This window comes from Natrix helvetica, assembly GCF_964273705.1.
Source record: "Natrix helvetica genome assembly, chromosome: 7".
NCBI classification, from domain to species: Eukaryota; Metazoa; Chordata; class Lepidosauria; order Squamata; family Natricidae; genus Natrix; species Natrix helvetica.
The window spans coordinates 20,330,977-20,356,438 of record NC_138558.1 but is presented as its reverse complement, the minus strand read 5'-3'; the positions used below and the strand labels follow the sequence as shown (position 1 = coordinate 20,356,438).

General features: G+C 39.9%; 1 protein-coding gene across 1 annotated transcript; it reads right to left on the bottom strand.

Moving 5' to 3' along the window:
* Positions 1-14: 14 nt before the first annotated feature.
* On the bottom strand, positions 15-25,325 carry METAP1 (methionyl aminopeptidase 1). The gene is made up of 11 exons (XM_081960214.1): positions 25,082-25,325; positions 22,001-22,052; positions 20,084-20,196; positions 14,391-14,451; positions 12,865-12,956; positions 12,616-12,699; positions 12,028-12,166; positions 10,531-10,662; positions 8,800-8,943; positions 5,866-5,931; positions 15-4,366 (listed from the first exon to the last, which is right to left on the bottom strand). Exons 1-11 carry the CDS (start codon positions 25,193-25,195, stop codon positions 4,203-4,205), a joined length of 1,161 nt encoding a protein of 386 aa, XP_081816340.1. The 5' UTR covers positions 25,196-25,325; the 3' UTR covers positions 15-4,202.
* Positions 25,326-25,462: the final 137 nt, after the last annotated feature.

Below are 25,462 nucleotides of genomic sequence, written 5' to 3'. Positions count from 1 at the left end.
ACTGTTGGGTTGGGTTGTTTTTGCTCATTAGAACTGGGTTTCACCTTTCTTGTTAAACCCACTGCTGGCACAGTAATTTCAGATGTGGGTTTTTTGTTTTGTTTTTTTGACATGTAGGGTACAATTCAAAGGCCCCTTATTTTTCTGGAATGTTAAACATGTTTGGAGGCTTGAAAATGTTATGGGCCATTCTCACAAAAGAGCTGAGATAGTGGTGGTTGGTTTTACCACAAACCACCTTTCTGGTTACCAAAAAGGAGATTTGGGAGGAAAGGGCTAACTCCATGTTTTAAGTAGCAGTTGGAACCTACAGCTTTTTTATCTCCTAGAGCAGTGTTTCTCAAACTTGGCGACTTTAAGTCCTGTGGACTTCAATTCCCAGAATCCCCCAGCCAGCATAGCTGGCTGGGGAATTCTGGGAGTTGAAGTCCACAGGACTTAAAGTCGCCAAGTTTGAGAAACACTGTCCTAGAGAAAAGGTTCATCTCAGTTAGCATAACTAGTAACTGGTAAAGATGGGTGTGAATAGCAAAACTACATGTAACAAACTGGTGCAGTAAAATTAACCTGCATTTCAACCTTTAGACCAAATGAACTTTCTCAGTCTCCTCCTCTTCAAAAGGTGGGACTGTTGGACCCATTGTGCAGTGACCAGAAATGTACTTCAAAGTGCCACCTACTATTTTAGGTCATTGGAGATAGCTGATTTACCATAACCAAAATGTCAGGGAGCATCAGAGTCAATATTCTGACCCAGTGAGGCTAATTTTTGCATCCGAGGCAGCAGTTACTATAGTCTATGAGCAGCTATCACTTGTTTTCTAAAAATGTCATGTTATTCCAGCTGCAAAAAAATCCGAGAAATGAAAGGGAATAAACTTGGTGAACACACTTTGAACTATCATTGTGGGAAACCACGTTAATTCGTGTGGTGGAAGAAGTATAAGACTCAACTGTCATACAGTATATGGTTCTAATTAGAAGCTCTTTTGGTAAGGCAACATGGAGTTCCAACTATCACATTAGGCAATAATGTAGTTTGATTTTTTTTTTAACTTTAAGGGGGTTGTATGAAACCAACCCAAAGGGTGGTAAATAATCATGGTTTATATCTTATTATCTCACCCAGCTGAGGTTCATTCAACTCAAATATATGAATCTAATAATAAAGCCAAAATCAGAAGTCGGCATTGAAGTACATCTAAAATTTGGTTCTAGAAACAAAAGTGCAAGTGGTGCATGAATGACGTATTTCCTCACCTGGCACATTTTCGCTGCTGCTTTTGGTCCCTATCTGAACTTGGTGGCTTTTCTGTTCTATCCCCTGGTCAAAGACATCATTTGACTTCCTTGGGCTAGCCCCTTTGTTGCTGGTTTCCCTCCTTCTGATCCAGGCACCTCAATATTCTGCCATATCATTTTGGCTTTAAAATTCAGGTCCACTTTCTGGAAACTTTGTCCTGTTGGAACTTTGCAATGCTCAATTAGGTACACTGATCTTCAGCTTTCCTTTAAAAGTCATGAAATTCCAGCAGTCGGGATATTTCAGCAGTCTTCTGTCTGAGCTCCTCTTTGCCAAATCTTCATTAACCAATGCGCCATATCTACCTATACACCCTTTGCTAGACTAACTCTTCTAGAACCAGCCTTCTTAAAGGCTCCGTCCCCCACAAATGTCTTTTTCAGGCACCCAAAGACTAAGCAAAGTGTGACTCTCAGGGCAACAATAGCACTTTCATTTAGCTGCCCTGTCACAACTGTACTTCTTTCAACACACGCAAAAAAGGAAAGAACAAACTCTAGGGCAGCAATGGCAAACCTTTTTTGGCACGGGTGCCATAAGTGGGGGGAGCGCAGGGGGGTTGTGTGCGGGCGTGCCGCACCCATAATGCAATGCGCGACCCCCCCCAGTGCACATGCGCACACTACAGGCATGACCCCCCCCCCCATTTTTTGCATGCTTTTTTCGCTCTCCCCAGGCTCCAGAGGCTTTATAGGAGCCTGGGGAGGGAGAAAACAGCCTCCCCCGCCCCACCGGAAGCCCTCCGGAGGCTTCAGGGACATTCAGGAGGCTTCCCTGAAGCCTCCAGAGCAGTCAAAACGAACCTCCAAGCAAACCGGAAGTCACTTCTGGTTTGCTTGGAAGGTTGTTTTGAGCGCTCCAAAGGCTTCAGGGAACTTCAGGACACTTCCCTAAAGCCTCCGGAGCAGTCAAAACGAACCACCGAGCAAACCAGAAGTCCGTTCCTGAACTTCCGGTTTGCCCGTAGGGCTGGTTTTTTGTGTTCCGGAGGCTTCAGGGAAGCTCATGAAGCCTCCGGAGGGCCTCCGGGGGGGGGAGGCTCTTTTCGCCCTCCCCAGGCTCCTTAAAGCCTCTGGAGCCTGGGGAGTGCGAAAAATGGCTTTAAAAAAGGGTGAACTTAGCTGGCCAGCGCGCGCATGCACACTGCCCAGCTGACAGGGCAGCACCTCGCGTGCCCTGAGAAATGGCTCCACGTGCCACAGGTTCGCCATCACTGCTCTAGGGCCAACCACCCAGACTTCTAATCTCCTTTCAATGAATAAGTTACCCCTTTTGTCATACCTGCTCTAAACCTCCAAAGAACAATAAAGTCAGATGCTGCTGATGGAAGCTGAGATCATTTAAATAGCTTACAATGATTTTATAACTAACACAGAGCAGAAATGAGCATATTATGCCCATGATTTCATGACTTTTATTTGTCTTCATTTCTGTTGCTGTACTTCAACGCTGTATGGATGAAGTAGGTACCAGAATAAACAATGGTTGAAAAATCATTCTCATTACAGAATACAGATGGAAACAGCCACTGGCCAACAAAATTAAGCCTTCCCTGACATCAACCATGGTAAATCTGTATAACCAATTCACATAAAGTATGAGGGGACATTATCATACTATCACCTTTGTTACTGGTCTAAGGATCTTTGGGGAAAGAAGAATTATTTCCAGGGTTGTCCAAATCTTGCACATTTCAAAGGCATTATCTTTGCTGCAACAGCTTCCTTTTCATGAAGCATCACATTGGCCAGTTGCAATAGCACCTACACCTGGTTTGTCAAATGCCTAAGAACATTTCAGGAAAATAATTATGTGATAAAATGGGCCGTGGGAAACATGCAGCATTATATCTTACTTTCCTGTCTGTGGCTCAGTTCTCATTACTACTGGCAAAGTTTTCCTCTTCAATCTGCAGTGAAGCTGATTTCAGTTGTTATGGGCTCAAAATTAACCATTTCTGATCCCGTTCCTGACAGCTGCATGTCACAATCCCAAAGTATCATTTGGGGTACTTTAGGGTATCAAGTGAGCCCTACAGTGGACAAACATTTGATCATGGCAATGAAGTCATATAAAGTCACAAATGTTACTATGCATGGTAGACAGGAATTCTTTGTATTTTTTTTTCTATTTCAGTTGGAATAACAGCTTTTTACTAGTAAAATTTTAGAACCTTATTGGCTGTCAAGTGCTACCCATTTTAAAGCTGTAATTTGGTAAAAGCTCAAACCAGGCGGGATATCTCAGTAATTTTGGCCTCCCTGCCTCACACTTCACGGCTTTTCACAGAGAACCCCTAGGCAAAGGCAAACTCTCTTCATTAACTAGCGGTTATTGTACTTCTATGTACAATTAAAACAGAGGCAACCAAAATGGTAGAAGGAAAGGCAGCAAAGTTCTAGAGGGACTAGTACACAGTACTAGTTTCATTTTTGTAGTATATAATGCCACCTCTGAGTTGTAAACAGGCGAAAGCCTAGCCTGTTTAAAACTGCCTTTGCAGCACAAGCTGAGCAGGGATTGCCTTTGGAACAAGAAAAGTTCAAAAAGTAAAGTAAGCTCTCACATTCACCATGAAAACGTTGTCTTAGGTACACCAGCTGACAACTGTGGCAGTGACAAAAATCATCTGAATCCCAGCTTTTTGTTTTTGCTGTTGTTTTCTTTTGGTGGGCGGAAAGGAAAACAAAGGGGTGCTACTTGGGAAACTCTTTTTAAAAGTTCAAACAGTGTTGGGGTCCTCTGCGTCAGATTCTTCCGGGTTGTACAATGCAGATTTGCATTTCCCTTATCTATTAGGCAATGACAAGAAAACAGGTGATAAAATCCCCCTTCCATCCTGTACATTAGTAAAATGCATAGTACAAATGCTCATTTCAAGGTCTTCGCGTGGCTTATACTAGCACTGGGTCATGAAGTGAGGACGAATGCTATCCAACTGCCGGGTTAAGATGTCACACCCAGTATCTGTGACTAGGAGTGTGTGCTCAAACTGAGCTGACCGCTTGCCATCTCGGGTAACTGCAGTCCAGCCATCGGGCCAGGTTTCATCTTGCCACCCACCTAATGAAGACAACATAAACAGATTCAACATAACGAACGTAACACAACAGATACAGCTTCTGCAATTGACTATGGAGAGTCTCAAAACATCCAGTCATGGTTGTCCCAAAGGTGCTTTTTCCAAAAGGTTTTTTTTCTTTGAAAACATTTCGCTTCTCATCCAAGGAGTTTCTTCAGTTGAAGAAGCAGCTTCTTAAATGAGAAGCGAAATGTTTTCAAAGAAAAAAAAAACAAAGTCCAATTATCTTTCGGAAAAGCACCTTTGGGAGAGCCTCATCAATGGTTCATTCTTTTTACAAAAAGAAAAACTTCAATGGTTCATTTTTTTAAAAAAGAAAAACTTCAGCTTTTTATTTAGGCATACTGCTTATATATATATATATAGAATGTTGGCCTAATTTTCATTAAGCAACATCTCTGGAAGAAGTGTATTAAAGCCGATAACCCTGCTGTTTTCTCCCCTACAATCATCTTGGATAAAAGTGAATACATAGCCCCCGCCTCCTCTATTTTCGGAAGCAATTGTTCCCCACCCTTTAAGAATGGTTCCAACATAAGAAAATTTATTGGTGCTGTTCAGAAGCTACTTTTCAATCAAATCCCCAGAGAAGACAATCTTTTAGCACAGGTTGATCATTTAGCTAATGCTCATGTTTTTTCCAAGGTTTATTTTAATAAGCATGAGGAAAAACCTGTTTTTCAGTCCACTGATCATTAATATTCTGTTGCTATCTGGACAACATTTATTCACATATTCTACTCTGAGTATTACTCTAGTAATATAGACCATTTATAGCAATGGTGGGTTGCCAAATTTTTTACTACTGGTTTGGGTGTATTCCTGCGCACGTTCACACGCGCAACCCTTCTGCACATGCGCAGTAGAGTCTGGGCGGAGCCTCCCGCTGCCGTTACTACCGGTTTGCCAGATCTGGGCCAAACCGGCAGCAACCCTCCTCTGATTGATAGGCTCCATATCCTTATTGTCTCTGCTCCCTTGCATTCTTATTACTCAGTTTTTATATATTTTAACAAATTATCTCTATGAAAAAATATGCAAAAGGATCCAATATATGCCAATTTGTAGAAGATATTGTTTTTTAAAAAAAGGGGAGGAGTCCTCTGAACTCTTTTATCATGATGCCCTCTTATAATTTTATTTACATACATGACACTCAAAAGTATATTTAATAATTTGATTGTGCAGATGTTTAAAAAGCAAAATGCTATTATGGATTTTTTAGAACTGACTAGAGAGCCTGTCAGATAGTTTAGGCATAACTTAAGAACAATCTTGGATACAATATCTTGTACCTTCAAGAAAAGATGTAACAATGCAAAAATATGCAGCAAGATTTCGGTTCAACGGTTGGAATATACTTTGCCTACAAGATAGCAGCTCCCCAGTGACTAGGAAATGTTCATATATAGCTCCCAATTTAATTTCAAGAAATTTCCAGTTAGAAACAGAATTCCTTAGATTCATAAAAGCATATTACCTTCACAGATCATTGGTTCTATCGTAAATGCATGCCCAGGCTTCATTACTCCAACAGCTTTATTTTCTGGGAAGGACAATAAAATATTATCGGGAAATGATCACTTCTCAGACAAGACAGGAATAAAATACAAGACAATGCTAAAGTACCACAATGTACAGTAGTTGTACACAGTTTTTTTTTAAAGCCTTTCTTTTATTTTCTTTCACTTACTATAAAGTACTTTGGATAGAGGTATTGAAAGTTGGATCCAGTATAAAACAATTCACCCAAAACAAAAAGTAGATTTAAAAAATGAATTTACAAAAGTCCTTTGTAATTTTTACTTTCCTACCTGCAGCTGCCAATCCTAACAAAAATCAATTCTAGTGATTTCCTTCCCACCCAAATAAATGTATACATGCTTTTGTTAATGTGCTCGTTTCTTTGGTAAGTGAGGTTATTATATCATGGGTTTTTCTGTTTTTTTTTATTCTTATAAGCTGCCCAGAATCACTTGTATGGGACAAGTGACTATATAAATCATATAAGTAATTAAACAAAACACCTAGAGTGGACATATAAGTGAATGTATATACTTGCTAAAAGGTATATATTTAAAAAGGGTAGGGAACGAGATAAATAGCCTCACAATTTAATAATTAGTGTTTAAAACTTTCTATAAAAGCTATTCCACTTCTATAATTAAGAGATTTCCATCTGCATGGAACAATTTCATAAAGATTTGACAGAGAAAAAGACCTTCATGGGTTAGTACAGTCACCTTCTTTGGGCAGGTAAGGAAATGAAAAAGAATCTACATCAAACCAAGGCAAATATATAACAAGTTCCAGAAATCGCCACGATGTAAAAAAGATGTGGAGACTCTAGAAAGAGTGCAGAGAAGAGCAACAAAGATGATTAGGGGACTGGAGACTAAAACATATGAAGAACGGTTGCAGGAACTGGGTATGTTTAGCTTAAGAGAAAGAAGGACTAGGGGAGACATGATAGCATTATTCCAATATCTCAGAGGTTGCCACAAAGAAGAGGGAGTCAAACTATTCTCCAAAGCACCTGAGGGTAGAACAAGAAGCAATGGGTGGAAACTAATCAAGGAGAGAAGCAACTTAGAACTGAGGAGAAATTTCCTGACAGTGAGAACAATTAATCAGTGGAACAGCTTGCCTCCAGAAGTTGTGAATGCCCCAACACTGGAAGTCTTTAAGAAGATGTTGGATAGCTATTTGTCTGAAACGGTATAGGGTTTCCTGCCTAGGCAGGGGGTTGGACTAGAAGACCTCCAAGGTCCCTTCCAACTCTACTATTGTATTGTATTGTAAATGTCAAGATATAGCATTAGCCTGGCCTTTTTAAAGCAATTAACCATTGTTTCATGAGTTGTTCCCCTTCTTTAAGGAAAGAATATAGACAAAGTACGAGCTGTATCCATATCTCACTTCTCAGTCTGGCCTATGTTAACAGTCTTAAAACTAACTATGGTTTGCCTAAAAAAGCCATGATTCTACCTGTAGCAAATGTGGGGAAATTTCATTATTTTCAATAAGAGCAATATAACTTCATAATGTATTTACAGTTGCACAAAAATAGAAGACATTCACTTATATGTGTATTGTAGGTATTTTATTTAATTAGTTATATGATTTATGTACTTGTTCATCTCATCTCTGGGCAGCTTACAAGAATAATTAAAAACACCGAAAAACCCATGATATAATAAACCCATGATATAATAAACCCAGATACCAAAGAAATGAGTATAAAATCCTTCACTGGCATCTGACATCTGAGCTTGTGGTAAGATTTACAATAGGATAACCATGCAATCTCATTTTACTATCCATCAATCTTCACATCCTCTACTGAGAAACACTTCCACCAATCAATCTGAATTATTAACTAGACTAGGCGAGAAGGGGAGCAGACAGGCAAGCTAACTAGGAAAGAATGGGATAGCAGGAAGAATTGTTCACATTACTAAAATACAGGCAGTCCTCGACTTACGTTCGTTTAGTGACTTATGACAATTTTTCAAGAGTTACAACCTTTGCAGCATCCCCAGGATCACACGATCAAAATTCAGATGTTTGGCATCTGGTTCATATTTATGACCGTTGCTATGTCCTAAGCAGTGGTGGATTTCAAACCCCGTTCCAATTGGTACGGTTGGAATGGGGCTGGCGGCATCCTCATGGATGCGCGCAGTACACACGCACACACACACGGCACGCGCATGCAGCTTAGTGCCTCCGCAATGCTCCAGCTGCTCTGCAGAGCATCGCGCAGGCGCTGCACGCACCATGCGTATGTGCGGCAGCGCAGAAGCTTTAAAACACAGGTAAGGAGCTCGGGCGGGTGGGTCCTCTAGAGCACCGTACCAGAACGTTATCCGTTGCTCCGGTATACCCGGGGCGTACCACCTCCGGTATACCCGGGGCGAACCCACCACTGGTCCTAAGGTCATGTAATCCACCTTTTTGATCTCCGGACAAATAAAGTCAATGGGGAAGCCAGATTCACTGGGTTAGTACTGGGTTTACTAACATATCGACTGCAACGATTTGCTTAACAACTGTGGCAAGAAAGGTCGTAAAATGGGGCAAAACTCACCGAACAAATGTCTCACTTAACCACAGGAATGTTGGGCTCAATTGTAGTTGAAGACTACCTGTATATTGTTTGTGGAGCTGCCCTTCAAGCGTACATCCACAACAATATTAACTGCTTCAGCCAGTATTCTGATTATAAAATAAGCCTTTGTGCTTCCCAAACCATTTTAAGATGTTCCTAAAGGCCAAGATACACATATGTGTCTATCAGTTCCAACGCCAACTTCACTGTCTTTTAAGGTCATCAGCTATAGAAATGTAGGAAACAATCAGGTTTACCGATTGCTAGCAACACAACACCAAAGTCGGTATTCCTTATACTTACTGGCATAATGTGGCACATTGGGAGCGGTGTGGAACAGCTTATGAATCCCATGCCCACAGTAGCTCCGAACTACTGAAAACCCATTGGCTTGAGCGTGCTTCTGTATAATATTTCCCAATTCTCTATACCGTACACCAGGCTTTACTGCAAAGCAATGCAGACGTTTAGAAATCACAATGAAAACAACGGTCACTATGCATACACATATTCTCTTCTTTTGCACATGTGCACGTTCTCCCTCAAAGAATTGCACAAGAGCTCAGAATTTATGATACAGGGTGGAAAAAGGAAGAAAAGGAAGACTTCTGATCAAATACTTTCAAATGTAAAGATTTCAAGTTTGGACTCACAGAACATTTCAACAGAATATTCTCGGGGAGAACAAGCTTACCAGCTGCCCAGGCTAAAAAGACAAGTATCATTTCTAGTTTTCAGACACTAGTTCCACAGCTACAACTAAGGCATAACACAGTTTGCATTGTTTGTGGGATGGCTGTATAGGGTGGCAGGCCAGCTTAATTTTAAAAGACGGTAAAGTCATGGAGGCTCAGGCTATAAACTGCTATTGGACTTGATGGCTGTTATATTACCTCTGAAATCATGAGCAGCAGCATTTGCCAAATCTTAGGGAGCAACTCATTCCCCTTCTATGTTTGTGAACCTCCTAAAGGCATCTGCATGGCCCTCAAATGACAAAAGATGCTGAAAACATGGACCTCTGGCCAGGTTTGGCGTGTGGCTTAGGATGACGGGTGAATCCAGTTGTTGTTTATAGCTTAGCATGATAGGCTCCTACTTTAATATGCTTGTTTTACTAAACATTGTTTTAACAGTGTCTTGCAAACCACAGTGGTTCTCATAGGCAAGAAAAGGGAAGAGCTACAAAGCCTTCAAACTGTGAGTCATAATATTTAGGGTAGGCAAGCCAACATTGTGGCAAGTATACACTCTCTTTTGTGTGCTTCTTAAAGACACTTAATATTTTTAACTCTTTCTCTTTTAATTACCACAAGTAACATATTTGTGCTTTAAGAGAACAAAATTTCCTCTGGTTCTCTCCAAGGTTTAACTGTTGAGAAAAGCGGTATTTATATATTAGTCCACGATGGATTTTCAATAAAAATACAGCGAAGTGTAAATCATTCCTTGGGGAACATAAAAAAGAAAACTCTGTGTCCTGTTTAAGTCTGAGTATTAGTTTCCCCTGCAAATGCTAAAGCTCCAGGGGAAGAATTTTGATAATCAGTTTAATCTATTATTTTGTTATGCAAGCTAATTGCCTGGATTCTGGAGAACCTGAAGTGCCTCCAGTAAGTAACTGTTTTACATGCTTAAGATGCCTAGAGATTAAGTTTCATCTTATGTTACCTTAATTCATTTTCACTATCTGGCTCAAAACATTTTTAATTTGTCACCAACATGCAGATTTACAAGAGAAACAGACTGCAACATTCAGCAAAGAATTCTAAACTTGACATTCCATTAAAGTTTAGCCAGTGCTCTGGAAATGATCGATTTCCAGAAACTTTATTTAAGCAATTTATTGCGCTATTAAAATTAATCATTTTGAATAAGCCAGTCATCACCACCAAAAGGAATAAAATTATAGCAATTTGGAACAGTGCAGCATGTTGATTGAGACAGACTCCTTAAGGGAGGCGCGACTCAATGTAACTGATCTTCTGTCTGTAATGTGTAAAAAGAAAGGCGCAGGTTTCAAAACGCTCTTACCTGCATCAATTGCTTGCATTAGGCATTCATATGTCGTCTGAACTAATCGTTTTGCACCCTCATCAACTTCTCCAACATAAAATGTCTCATTGAGATCCCCATGATAACCATTACGATAAACAGTAATGTCCACTACAAGAAACAAAAGGAACACTCTGTTCTTCGTATTCTGTTTTTGCAATCATAACAAGCCTACAGATCAACTATCAAAAACACATCACAAAATCAGAAAGCACGTGTGTGTGCCCCAGGACTTAGCTCTTTTTGTCCTATTTTATTTGACATCCATATGAAACCACTAGGAAAGATACACCATCAGTCTGAAGCTAGAAATCACCAACATACTGATGACATTCAGCTGTATATTATCTGATGGGTGCTAGGCTCCAGAGGGGAAATGATATTAAGACTCAGATGGAATCCCAGCAAAACAAAATGACTGTTTATCCAAAAATTACCTAGAGCCAGAATAATTTCATATTTAGTGTTAGAGGTGATTATAGCGCCTCTGGAAGATTTTACCTGGAATCCTGGATTGAAAGCTCCTCCTAAAACATCAGATAGAGACTCGGCCCAGGGAAGCCTCTGCCCAGCTACAGCTGAGAACCAAATGCAAACATTTCTGCAAAAGGATGCTCAAGGGGTGATTATTTCTGTCCTTACCACCTCACAGTCGAGTCAAAATATTGTGTTTTATTTGGGCTGCTTTTGAAGACAAAACAAAAACTATTCCAAAGTGCAACAAGTTGACTGTTGATGTCTCACACTTGGGTCAGAAGATTTTCAGAGTCCGTTGCATATGAATATTGGAAAATTAGTTGACGATATCAATGGCTGTACCAACAACATGATAATCAAAAGCCTCCTTGTTTAGTGATGAATTATCAGGAATTAAAAACAGAAAGGTCCTGTTAGTTCAGATTAAAAGTTTCTCATGGTGATTACCAAAAGGCATCTGAAGAAATAGCCATAACATCAGCACGTAAATATAATTTACAATCTGATATGGCAATGCAAGAATTATTTTTCAGACTGATAAACACTCACGGGTCTCTTATGTATACAACCAGTTGCAAAACTCCCATTTTCAGTTCAGGCTCCTCTCAAAAAGCTTGACAGCCAAAAGGGACAGTTAGTTGGAAGATGCAGAGACTTTTTTTTAGAAAGAAATTGCTATAAGTTTATGGCTTTAATTCTGGACAAATGTAAAAGTTTGAAAAGAAAAGAAACAAAAAGAGCTTAATCGGTTGCATCTGTATACAATTAGCCAAGTAGGAGATGAATGAACTATAACCAGTAAGCTTCCCCGGCAATTTTTTTACAAATATCAAAAATAAAGCATATGTTTTAAAGTTTGGTAATCCCCAAAGCAAAACAAAACTAATTATTTTGGAAGGATATCGTCATTAGATACATGTTTACATATACTCTCTCTCCAATGGCGATATCCTTCCAAAATCCTATTTCCTATGAAAATATTTATTTGAAGTTTCCTACCATTAACAATATCGCCTTCTTGTAAGCGTCGTCTGTCTGGAATGCCATGGCAGATGACTTCGTTTACTGATGTACAGCAAGACTTAGGAAAATTGTAATAATTCAGTGGTGATGGGTAACAATTTCTGGCAATGCATGCCTGAAAAGAATTTTAAATAAGATTTAAAAATATTCCAAAGTGTAATTTTAATAAATGCAGCAAGTTTAAGAAAGCATAATTTCTGAAAGATGAACTAAAATCAACTATATAGGATTAGACATTTAAATCTCTCCCTGGAACAAGGATCTATTTGAGACCCAATAGCATAAAATACACATGATGCCTGATAATATTAGCTTCCTGATTTTTTTAATTTTAAGTATTAGGGGAAAATGAAAGTCAGATAGTAGAGAGTCTGGCAGGTTTGCAGAAAAGTCTCAAGAATGCGCTGGTGCTACAGATGTAATGTTGGGAATCTATGAACTAATGTTATATAGCCACTCCTAACTATGCAGGAGATTAGTAAACTGGGTTTAAAAAAAAATTAAAGACAGAATCAAGCTTTAGAATATGGTAACAAAAATAGAACCTCATCAAAGGATCCTTACTAAATGAACAGCATGATCTATTTCTTCAGTGGTCACACCTGCTTTCACCATCATGGCAGCAACATCTAAGACTTCTCTAGCAAGCTGAAAGATAAAGGAACAGAAATTATTCATAATAACAAACAATTTTTACGGAATCAATATAAATGCATATATATGTGTGTGATTACATTTTCAAAGAAAGCATGCAAAAACATTTCTTTTTAGATTCTACTTCATTTTAACTAATGTTGTACAGTATAAACTTACCCTACACACAACTCGCATCCCTTCTATATCTTCTGAAGAAAGGATCTTTATCTGAGAAGTTCCTTTAAGGGTCTGTTCTGACTCAGACATACCTAAAAGAAAGGATTATTACCATTATGATAACTAATAAATTGGTCTCCCAGGTTTCTTCCAGAAAGCACAAGCTTAGAAAACTTATAAAGCTGTCCTCTTATTTTATTCCAACAATGACACCCAATGAGCTGAGTGATGATTGCTCAAAAATCACTAGGAAACTTGTGGTTCAGTGGGAATTTAAATCTGGTTATTCCAGCCCCCAATTCCAGCTATTATATTATACTGGGAAATGATATCTATTCACAATAAATTTTAGAAACAAATGCATGGTGGTTGCATTCAAAAGCTATGGAAGGTTTACATCCAGTAAACTACCACAGCATTCGCAAATAAATCAATGGTTAATATAAATCAATGGTTAATATAAATCAATGATGTGACCACATCTGGAATAATAATGTGTGCAATTCTGGGCACCACACCTTAAAAATGATACAGTGGAAGTAAAGATTCAGAGGAAAATAAAAAAGGGGCTGGAGCAGTTTCTCTGCAAAGAGAGGTTGCAATATTTGGGGCTTTTTAGTTTATAAAGGAGACAAGAGAGAAAGAACATGATTGAAGTATACAAATTACCTACAGTGTGGATAAAAAGAAAAAGAAGGAGAAGGTATTCTCTCCTTCCCAAAAGAACCAGAGGTCACCCATTGAATCTTAAAAGAATCGGGACTGACTAAAGGAATTTTTTTTTACACAATAAGCAATTCAACTTTGGAACTCACTACCGCAAAATGTAATCCTGGCTACTGGTTGGATTCCAAAGAGTTGGGATTAATGACTATTAGTTTGATGGCAGTATAAGTGCTTCTGAAGGCCATCTACTGGAAGACTAGAGAGCTTTCCTATGCAATTGGTTGGTCATGGTGAGAACAGATCACTGAACTAGATGGGCTAGGCGTCCAATCTAGATGGGCAGAGCTGATCTCCTATATATGGCTGGATCAGCTTGGATCCAGATGAGAAATTGGAATGCTCTAATGTTGAAATGTCTGTACCAGAATGTTCCATTCCAGAATGGTAGGTTTTGCACATAAAGTCTGCAATTATATTTGAAACTTTTTTTAAAAGATAAAGGGTATTAATAAAAGTGAAATATAAAACAGGAGCAAAACAAGAAACCTTGGATATGACACATCTTACTTCCCCTAATTTTTCTCAAACATTTGACAGAGTTATCTGACGAAATATTGTGACCAAATGTGTGTTACCCAACAGAAGGGTGGCTAATGCTTGTTTGTCAAATTAAAGAAAAACACACTTCTGCTTGAATTTTTTTGTTCGTTTGTTATTTTTCTAAAGCAACTGGTCACCAAACCTGCAGCATAATACAACCAATATTTTTGAGACATACCCGTTCTGAAAAAGAAATAATTAACACAGTTTAAATTAATCACAGGCTCAACAAATGAAAATTGTACTATGCCTATAATTACCTAAGGTGTGATCTGCATAATCTGGCCTTTGAATGTAACTCGGCACAGGCCTCATTGGCATCTAAATAAAGCACAATTAGGATCTGTTTAAACATATTTATTAGCTTAGTCATTCTGAATGTGGATAACAGTTGCTAGAAAACAAACTATAAAATGGATATTTTCAAATCAAATGAAAGCATATATTAAAATCTCTCATCCAAGAGACGCAAGCCAAGTATGTTGTTTGATGAGCCGGTGTCAGATAACAAGAGACACAACAATGGGAGACATCAGCAAAAGTAACTGGGAGCCCAAAGTATATACCGTAATTTTTGGACTATAAAATGCACCTAGCTTTTGGGAAGGAAAACAAGAAAAGAAAATCTGCCTCTACCTCCCAGCAATTTGCCTCCTTGCAGCAAACAGCCTGGTGAGCTTCAGCACAGCCTGATTTAGCATAAGCAGCTGATTGACAATTGGATTGGCCTCCCTGAATACCGATGATCAGCTGTTCCAGACTGTGGGGATCGCCGCTGCCCTGTGGCGCCATTGCTGCCCATTGCCACTGGCAGCTCCATGCACCTCCATTTTCGGCCTCCACACCCCGTTTTTGGCCCCTTCCAGGAGAAGGGGATAGGCGGTAGCGGCGATGGTCGGCAGCAATCCCCGCAGCCTGGAACAGCTGATAGGCGGTATTCCAGGAGGCAGATCCAACTGCCAATAAGCTGCTCATGCTAAATCAAGCTGTGCTGACCAGGCTGTTTGCGGCAAGGAAGCGAATTGCTGGGAGGCAGAAGCTGAAGGGTGGGGGCTGGTGGGTGAGTGGGGCTTTGGCAACATTAGCTCTGTAAGACGCACAGACATTTCCACCCACTTTTGGAGGAGGGGGAGAGTGTGTCTTATACTCCAAAAAATACTGTAAATAAAACCAGAGTTCCAAAGGAAGAAGACAATACTCTAGGTAGACAGATGTTAGGAAATCAAAGAATATAAGAATACAATAGCAGAGTTGGAAGGGACCTTGGAGGTCTTCTAGTCCAACCCCTTGCCAAGGCAGGAAACCCTATACCGTTCCAGATAAATAGCTATCCAATATCTTCTAAAAGACTTCCAGTTTTGGGGCATTCACAACTTCTGGAGGCAAGTTGTTCCATTGATTAATTGTTCTGTCAGGAAGTTTCTCCTCAGTTCTAAGTTGCTTCTCTCCTTGATTAGTTTCCTTCCATTGCTTCTTGTTCTACCCTCAGGTGCCTTGGAGAGTAGCTTGACTCCCTCTTCTTTGTGGCAACCCCTGAGATATTGGAACACTGCTATCATGTCTCCCCTGGTCCTTCTTTTCATTAAGAGAAGAAACTGAACTGGGGCCAGGAACTGGAGACAAAGGCAAGTGCACACAAATGTCCTTAGTAATTCTCAGCCTTTCTCTGAAAAAGTGGATGAAGAAGTATCAACACTGAGCTCCAATCATATTCCTCTGGGGATCCTAAGCTCCATGAAGCCTGGTGCACCCTAGAGAAAAAGTGTTCATCTCCCGAGTAACCCTCCCAAGATGTCTATCTTTAAACCATTCGGTACGTTGCTCTGAAACCTAGCAATCACACTGAACTCCTGGGCTCAAAAATCAAGAGAGTTCTTCTTGTTTAGCTGCTTAAATTACAAGCACAAAAGACAAAGAAAATGCTGTTTCTGCTTCTGGTTCAGTCTAACACTTTAGGAAATAGGTCTCTGTTAGTACTCAAGTTCCCCAATCCTACCTCTCTTCCTCTAATCAGGATTTCTTAGAAGTTGTCAGGGGAAAAAATGCCCTGGGGAAATCTGAGATCAATGGACCGAGGCTGATTCCCTTCCGCATATCTTTTGAGATATTAAAAAATAAAATAAAAGTCTTTGACAAGTATATTCTAATTAACAAACAAACTTTAATACGAAAATAATAAAAGTAAATGAAACAGAAATAACTAATGGTTACATTTTGATAATGAAAGCTACGTCTGCCAAGCTGGCAGCCGAACAAAGAAGAAGGGAATTTTGGAATGTGTAAACGCATGCGCAATAAATCACTTTCAGATAAGAACTTTTTGTTTTATGACCTGCGCAATAAAGCTTTCTTAGTTTAACTCTTGAGTGTCAGTTTAGGCAGTTCAGGCCTAGCAAACTTTTTAACATCGTGACAGAAGTGGCTATAGCTTAAAAATCCTGAGCTATAGGAATGAAGCCCAAATAAAAACGATTTTAAAAAATAGTCATTTGGACAATAGCCAAGTTTTCAGTAATTCCACCATTCCTTTTTATAGCTATTGAAGTGATTGTATATTTATGAAGTTTCAGTTTGAGAACATGAAGTTAGAGACAAAACAGAATTCAGTAACTCTGAATAACAATGTCATACCACATTAGCTCCCAAGCAGAAGTGGTATTCAGCAGGTTCTGATCAGTTCTGGAGAAGCGGTAGTGGAAATTTTGAGCAGGTTTGGAGAACTGGAAAAATACCACCTCTGACTGGCCCCACCTCCATCTATTCTCTGCCTCCCGAGTCCCAGCTGATCGGGAGGGAATGGGAATTTTGCAGTAACCTTCCTTTGAGTGGGGAGGGAATGGAGATTTAACAATATCCTTCCCCTGCCACGCCCACCAAGCCACGCCCACAGAACCGGTAGTAAAAAAAATTGAATCCCACCACTGTTCCCAAGGCATAATGTGAGCCTTCCAAATACATTCCATTGAACTTGTAATATTTAGGTGGCAGAAGGAGAAAATATTAAATGTGTACTGCTTCAATTATATTTTGATTTGCCTTTTTGTTTCCTTGCTTTTTGAGTTGAAATAACAAGCCCCCCAACAAGATAACATGCCCTTGCCTTTAAGGATTGCAGAAGCACTGTAGGAAGCCTGTTGCTTCAATAAGTTTTCTAGTTTAAACTGGATGTCCCAAATCATTGCACTAAGAACTGCAGCTTATTCCAAATTTTCTATAGACTCACCCAGCAAGACAACAAACTGGGAGTTCTCATTTGTATTAAAAGTTGCAAACTGGCAAAGTCATTATTATATGAATGACAGTGACTTATGCTGCAATGTACAGAAGAATTTACAATTTCATACTTTATGTCACACATTTAGCAGCTGCTTATAACCAGAGAGGAAGATTCTCAAAATCTTGTTTAACCAAATGTATTGAAGGAGAAAAAAAGATTAGTTTAGAAAAGTATTAGCAATTATTTATGTAAAGCAATTTCTTATGTTCCGAGTATGATGTCATAAAAGCCTTAGAAGACATAGAAAACACATTCTGAAATAGGTTGGCAAATCACATTAACAATGATTTGAGAAATCAGTTATAACTGTGACTCAGGAGTGCCAGCATCATAAAAATATAACTGTAACTAAATCATGACTGATTGAGCGGAGAGAAAATGGAAGTAGGTAATAAAGAAACTTAAACCAAATTGTCCAGCACTGGGTATATGTTTTTCTTTGGCTTCTTCACATGAATCATTACCTAATTACAACAGAGACATTTAAATAAGTACTTTCTGATAAGCAGTAAAAAGCATTACCACCATAATCAACTACTGCACCCATGATAACAGAAAATTATTTTTTCAAGTTAGTGTTTCTTCAATGACAGAGATACTATTGTACAAGAGTTCATCTCCTAGCAAAAAACCTAAACATTCTGTTAGCAGCTTTTATCCAAAGTCTTTATGTTTGGGCAGGAACTGAATTATTTGTCAGTCCGCTCTACGTGGTTAGTTTATGAATTCACTTATTATAGCTTAATGCTACATTCAAAACAAATTACTATGGTTTATTCAAAAACCATGTTTAACTGATCCGAGTTTAATACATTATTAGTCACTACCTATACCAGGGGTCGGCAACCTTAAACACTCAAAAGAGCCACAAAGATCCTAACCGGAAACACACACACACACACAGACGTTCAATTCTGGAGCCGACCCAAAGTCCAGTTCCTCCACCATAGAGTCGCCTCCTAGTGCAGCATCTTTTTTCCTCTGCCGACTGGAAGTCCGGTTCCCCCACCATAAAGTCTCCTACTAGCTTTTTCCTCTACCTGTCCTAACCAAAAGCCCTATCAATTATGGAGCCAACCGGCAACAGGGAGCCATAGCAGAGGGATAAAAGAGCCACATGTGGCTCCAGAGCTCGGGTTGCCAACCCCTGCCCTATACCATCTGCGCCTGTCAAGATTTAGAAAGGCCTTAAAATATTTTTTTCCAGAGCCTATATGAAATTGGAAGAACTCCTCTAAAATATATATTTTAAAATGCCTGATTTGTTCTCATCAAATTGAGCTGCCTGTTTATATGCACAGTCATTTCCAAGCTGTGAAAATATTTGCAGAATAAAACCCGAATCTTCTATTATGGACTATCCACTAAAACAGATATGACTAATGTTTCCTTTGTTCTATATAGAGCTGGTCTTTGACTTTAGCATACAATTGGAATCGGAATGTCTGTTGCTAAGCAAGGTAGTTGTTAAGTGAGTTGCACCCAATTTTACAACCTTTTTTGTCTGAGTTGTTAAGCGAATCACAACAGCTTTTAAGCAAACGATGCAATTATTGAATTTGCCAGGCAGAAATCATCAGGGAAGATTGCAAATGGAGATCACATGACCCTGGGACACTGCAGTTGTTGTAAATGTGCCAGTTGCCACGTGCCTGAATTTTGATCACGTTAATCAAAACGCCAAAAATGGTGTTTTTCACAAAAACGGGCCCGTTTTTTGTCAAAAAAAAAGAGAGGCATGCATAGCCTTTAGGAGGCTTGTAGAGTGCTCCTGGAGGCCGGGGGGGGGGCAAAAACAAGCAAAAAACTTCCCGTTTTTCACTCATTTTTGCCCTCCCCAGCCCCCAGGAGCACTCTGGAAGCCTCCTAAAGGCTATGCACGACCATTTTTGCAAAGGGGGCGGGGTTTTAGGAGGCCAAAAATGCTGTATTCAGTATAAAAGACGCACCCTTTTTTTTTGAGGGAAAAACGTGCGTCTTATACTCCGAAAAATACGGTAGGTACTCCTTGACTTACTACACTTACTGACTGTTCAAAGTTACAAAGCCACTGAAAAAGTGACTTATGACCATTGCAGCATCCCCATGGTCATGTGATTTACATTCAGATACAATACAATAGTAGAGTTGGAAGGGATGCTTGGTAACTGGTTCATATTTATGATGGTTGCAGTGTCCCAGAGTCATGTGATCACCTTTTGTGACCGTATGACAAGCAAAGTCAATGGGGAAGCCAGATTCACTTAACAACCGTGCTACTCATTTAACAACAGCAGTGATTCACGTAACAAATGTGGCAACAAAACTCGTAAAATGGGGCAAAACTCATTTAACAAATTTCTCACTTAGCAACATAAATTTTGGGCTCAATTGTGGTTGTAAGTTGAGGACTACCTGTTTAAGCCTTCATGGAAGTGGACTTGATTCATAAAGACAAATAATATAATTTGTTATAAAATGTTCTCTTTAATGGATAATAGGATATTTTAAATTGTCTGATATACATTATGGTAAATAACTATCAAAATTGTTTAATGTGTACACATCTTTAAAAAAATAATTGGACAATCAAGTTCTCTAACTGGGAGAACTATCATGAAAAAATTACCTTCCTGTGGTTTGACTGGCGGAAAAACTGAACAAAGTGACACATTTCAGTTATTTCACCCTATTTACCAGTGGATAATGTGGCCTGAGTTTCCCAGTATATCGATAACCAGCCCAGGGATCTGTGTTTATGTCTCCATCTACAGTCCAGGCAGAAACTTCTCGTTTTGCTTTCTCATCTTCTATAAAACAAAAGCAGAATCATCACTGATTTTAATTAAGAAACTTCATCGAACATCAGAAATTGAAAAGTTAGATGGATAGATGGAACTTCTTTCCCTTCTCTTATTTAGAGCTCTAAATTCCCCTCCTCCCTCCATGCTTGCTTTTCCTGTACAATCTACCGTATTTTTCTAAGTATAAGACGCACCGGAGTATAAAATGCACCAAGATTTTGAAGAGGCAAATTTTTTAAAAAAGGTTTTGCACCCTACAGACTTCGCAAAAACAGCCTGTTTTTTACAAAAACGGGCCCATTTTTTGTGAAAAAAGGGGCATATCTAGCCTTTAGGAGGCGTAGAGTGCTCCTGGGAACTGGGGGGCAAAAACGAGCAAAAAATATGGCTCATATTTTGCTCGTTTTTGCCCTCCCCAGCCCCCAGGAGCACTCTGGAAGCCTCCTAAAGGCTATGCATGGCCATTTTTGCAAAGGAGCAGAGTTTTGGGAGGCCAAAAATGCTGTATTCAGTGTATAAGTCGTACCCAGATTTTAACCGTCATTTTTGGGGGGGAAAGGTGAGTCTTATACGAAAAATACAGTAACTCGGATACTATTTGTATAAAGATCATTTTTTGCCAAAAAGCTATAAAAAAAAGAAATAAATCCAAGTCAGTACTAAAGCACTGGCCTAGTCTTGCCTTGCCCAGCAAACAGTAGAGTTTGTCAAAACTCTACTGTACCAATCATGCTGTGTCTTTATTTTTCAGTTCCTCTGCCTCCCTGAACTCATTTTTAAATACAGGTAGTCCTCGGCTTGCAACAGTTTATTTAGTGACCGTTCAAAGTTACAACGGCACTGAAAAAAGTGACTTATGACCGTTTTTCACATTTACAACCTACCATCCCCATGGTCACGGGATCAAAATTCGGATACTTGGCAACGGACTCATACTTATGACCATTGCTGAGTCCCAAGATCATGTGATGACCTTCTGTGACCTTCTGACAAGCAAAGTCAATGGGAAAGCCAGATTCACTTAATAACAGTGTTACTAACTTAATAGCTGCAGTGATTCACTTAACAACTGTGGCAAGAAAGATCATAGAATGGGGCAAAGCTCACTTAACAAATGTTCCACTTAACAACAGAAGTTTTGGGCTCTATGGTCATAAGTCGAGGACTACCTGTATGCCATGTCTTGCACCATTCCTGAAGCAGTAAAAGATCACAACTGTTTAAGAAACTAAAGTCCAAGGTCCCATTCAGACATAGAAACCTACCAATGTATAAAAAGCATTGTCCATAAAATACTTAGAGAGCAATCAGAAATATTTTAAGAAACAGACTAAAGTGTCAGATCACTTTCGTGACTGTACCACTCCAAGCTACAGTTGTGGCTTCCCACGTGTATGAATGTTCTTCCATAAAAAATAAGAAAATGTATATAGTAATAAAAAGGGAATCAAGGAAAATCATAACTTAAACCATTTTCCTCTGTCATCTAGATTGATTAATATTTCCCATTGTGTTATATGAATCTAGCTGCTCTAAATTATCAACTATGTCTACATTAGTACAGCCAATTGAACAAATTCAATAAACCATACTTAAGCAACACATCATTCAGTGCAAGACATGGACTTGGTTTTTTCCTTTTCTGTTATACAAAAGACCCTTGTATGATGTACCTCAGACAGCAAACCCACATTTATTACATCAATAACAACCAGTTATTACAGATTGATTTTAGGATGATTTGATGTCACCATCAACAAAATAGATTGTAAAGGAAATATGATAAAATCATAAGGATGTACTTGCTTACTTGCTTTCTTGTGCAGCAATTTGTGAGTAGCCCAGCTTCCTTTAAAACATTCCTAAAAAGGCAAATTATATAAATTTAGCAATACTTTGAAACAGATTAACTTTATATGGCTTACACAGTTCCATAGGTTATAAACCAGACCCTAGAAAGATGAAGGAAAATAGGTTTTCCTTACAGTTCGCTGCACTTCAGTTCAAACAGCAGACACTTATTGGATTTATTTTTAATAAGGCTCAAAAGCCACTTGACATATAAATGTATATGCTTAATATTGCTTTTATATATTTGTAGTATATGTTTTAAAGCACTTTACAAACATATCTTAGTTTAGTCTTGGACTGGAAACATGGAGCCCTTTCATATCTTTTTTATTATCACACTTATTTGCCACCCACCTCTCAGTTCAAGGCAATTCTGAGTCTTTTATGGCAATTATTTGTTGTGACTATCTGAGCATTTACAGCCACCATATTTGGATGGGACATAAGTTTGTAAAAAGCACAGTAAACAAATTTTGGCATTTCCAAATGGAAAATAGTTTCCTGGAGCCTAAATGATAACATTCACAGTACTGCTAGATAGTACAGAACTCACCATCACATCTACCTACTGGTTGTACCCTACCATTAAAAAATAAAGTTTTCATGCAGCTCAAAACAAAAATTTAGCAAAATCATGGAGAGGAGATTCAACCATTGCTAAATCCCTCATTCCCTAAGGCAACATGTAGATGGTTTCTTCTTACAATCCTGTTTTTCAGGAGTTTACTTTAGCCTGGAGTAGTTACTGCAAAAGGCAGCTCCACAGCACCACTAAAAAGGTAGACAGCTGAATTCCTCATATGTGTAACATTTCCACACCTATCTTTTTTTTATCCTTCAAAAATACATTCTGAATGCTTGATTCAACCTGCTTTCCTATACACATATGTTCCTCGACCCAGTTCTATTAAAAGCAAGCCTGACTTTCTTCATAATTTGTAAAACGGTTGCTCTTTGCAACAAGAGCAAAAATACAACACAAAGATGTTCCCATTTCCTTTACTCCCAATTCTCATCATCTTCAAACATTAATTTATTAATGACACAGAGGTGGTTGCTGACTTAATTTTGTTCCCCCATCTTGCTTTCTTGTATTAATTTCTTAAGAAAAATAATCAAATGGATTTCACACATCATAAACCTTAAAAACCTGACAGAAGCAGAGTCTGATCTTGTGGCCCTCCGGCACGTTTAACGTGAAGCCAATTAAAGTATTCACCATCAAAAAAGATTGCAAAAGGCTTCTTCTTTCAAAACCTGGCAAACATATATTTGTCTGAATACCACAGAAACCATGTAAAATTTAAAGCAAGCATTTATTACATAAATTACACAAATTTTCCTGAGTTTCCACATTCATGCCAATCATTACGGACATTGCATGTGTTTTATACTATGCACTATACACTAAAACTATGGTTTATGCTTTTACTAGTGTGTATAAATATGAACTCGGGTCCCACTCCAAGCAACATCAGGATCATTAAATTGGATAAATGAATCAGACTTACATTACTGAGTATTTAAATAGGATTTGCAGTAGGAAAAAAAATGACACTTCCTTATAACGGCTCCTCAAATTTCTGTAGCCAGCTCAGGTAACACAGCCAGATGACTTTGGCTAATTTCAAATGAGCATGGTACCTGGGTGGTGTACCAATAAGACACCCAAGAACTCTTAGCAAGGCTGAAATAGTGAAATACCATTTTGGAAGGAAATCATGGCACATTATTTCTCTACTAGTTTCAGTTAAAACTACAGGGATATGTCTATACAGTCATCAAAAGCTGCAGCTGATTCAGAGGAATATTCCACATGAAGGACAGAAATGTCAGCACTTTGGAAAAGGGAGGAAGATTTTTCTTCTAAAAAAAAAAGAAGGTGGCTCACCTGATTTTAAAAGCTGAACTATGGAAACAAAGCCATGAGATTAAATGAAGACAAGGCAGGGCACCCATGTTCAGAATCATTCTTAATTATGATTGCATTTCAGGATCCCTAAGACCCTGGAAAATTTAGAATAGTTCTGGTGCCAAGGCCTGGGCTTTTTTTTCAAATCTGACAGAGAAACTTGTTACAGTTAATATCAAAAACTTAGCCTCTGGGCTGCTTTTAGAGGGAAAGTTTTGGCAAAAATTCCCTCGGCAATCAACTAAAATATCCAAAGTGCAACAAACAATCACTTGTTGACAGACTGGAAGAACCAAGCCCTTGTTTTTTTCCTCTCCAAAATCTGTCTTGTGAATCTTGAGGGCAGAACGGGGTTTGGTTTTTGTTTGTTTTTTAAGTGGGGATGTCAGGCTTTGTCCTTCAGGATGTATGGGGCCTATTCCTAACATTAATGAGTAAGAAAACGCATCTCCCCTTGCTTTAGATTTTTCCGACTTCTGACATGTGAACCCCGGGATAGAAAAACCTTTTTTTTAAAAAAAGGGGGTGGGGGTGGGGGTGGAGGTAAGGAGAGGGACGGTAAGAAAGAATTAGGGCTTCTTTAGTTCACTGGTACCAGAGTTGGGTGTGTTGGACTACAAGTGACATCGCTGGGAAGGATGGACGTTGTAATCCTTTGCTCTACCAAATCCCAGGTGAATGATAGAGCCTTCCTTTGGCTTTTCCTCCCTTAGCAACAACCAATGGAAGAAGGCAAACTTGAAAGAGAGAGAGGAAGAGAGACTAGCAGAAACGCAGAAATCTCGGCAACGCCATGCAGCCTTTTTGAATTCAGTCCCTCACTTCCCAGCAAAACGTGCTCGGGCGGCCAGACAACAGGCCCGGGCCCAGCCAGCCTGAGTCACACCTGCCTTGGCAGGGCAGCAGCCGCCCCACATATCCGTCTCCCCCACCCCACCCCAGGCGCAGGCAAGCCCCGTGTCCCCGAGGCCCCCCAGTGTTGAAACCGAAAGAAAAGCGGGCCGAGGCGGCCGGGGCCCCGGCTCGATCCGAGCTCCCGTCGCCGGAGGAAATCTCTTGGCGGCCGAAGCTTTCCGCCGAGCCGCCCTTTGGCGGGCAAAGGACGCCCTCGAGCAAGCGGCGCTTTACCTGCGAGCAGAAGTAGGAGCCCTGGATGCCCAGCTTGATGCAGGTGGGGCACTGCAGCTTGGCCTCGCTGCTGCAGCCCGCCGTTTCGCACACCCGGGCTTCCACCGCCGCCATGCTGCCTGCTGCGACCGCCGCCACAGGAGCGACCCAGGCGGACGGCGGGAGCAGCAGCGGCAGCAGCCACCACCGGGAAAGGGCGGAGGGAAAGGCGGAACTCTCGGCCTGGAGGTTCCCGATTGAAACAGGGAGGGGCTCCAGGACCCGCTTGCCCCCTCCCCTCCCCGCCTCTCTCCGCCCTCTTGAAGGGACGGGCGGGTGGAAACGGAGGGAGGTGGCGTCGCTACGAGCAGGCCCCACCGCCTGCAGCCGACTCGCCTCCCC

Coding starts and splice junctions, on each gene's coding strand:
- METAP1 (XM_081960214.1), bottom strand. CDS start 25,195: ATGGCGGCGGTGGAAGCCCGGGTGTGCGAAACGGCGGGCTGCAGCAGC. Junction 14,452..20,083: donor TCAGGCCACATTATCCACTG/GTAAATAGGGTG, acceptor TGCTTTATTTAG/ATGCCAATGAGGCCTGTGCC. Junction 12,167..12,615: donor TAGATCATGCTGTTCATTTA/GTAAGGATCCTT, acceptor AATTCTTTTCAG/GCATGCATTGCCAGAAATTG.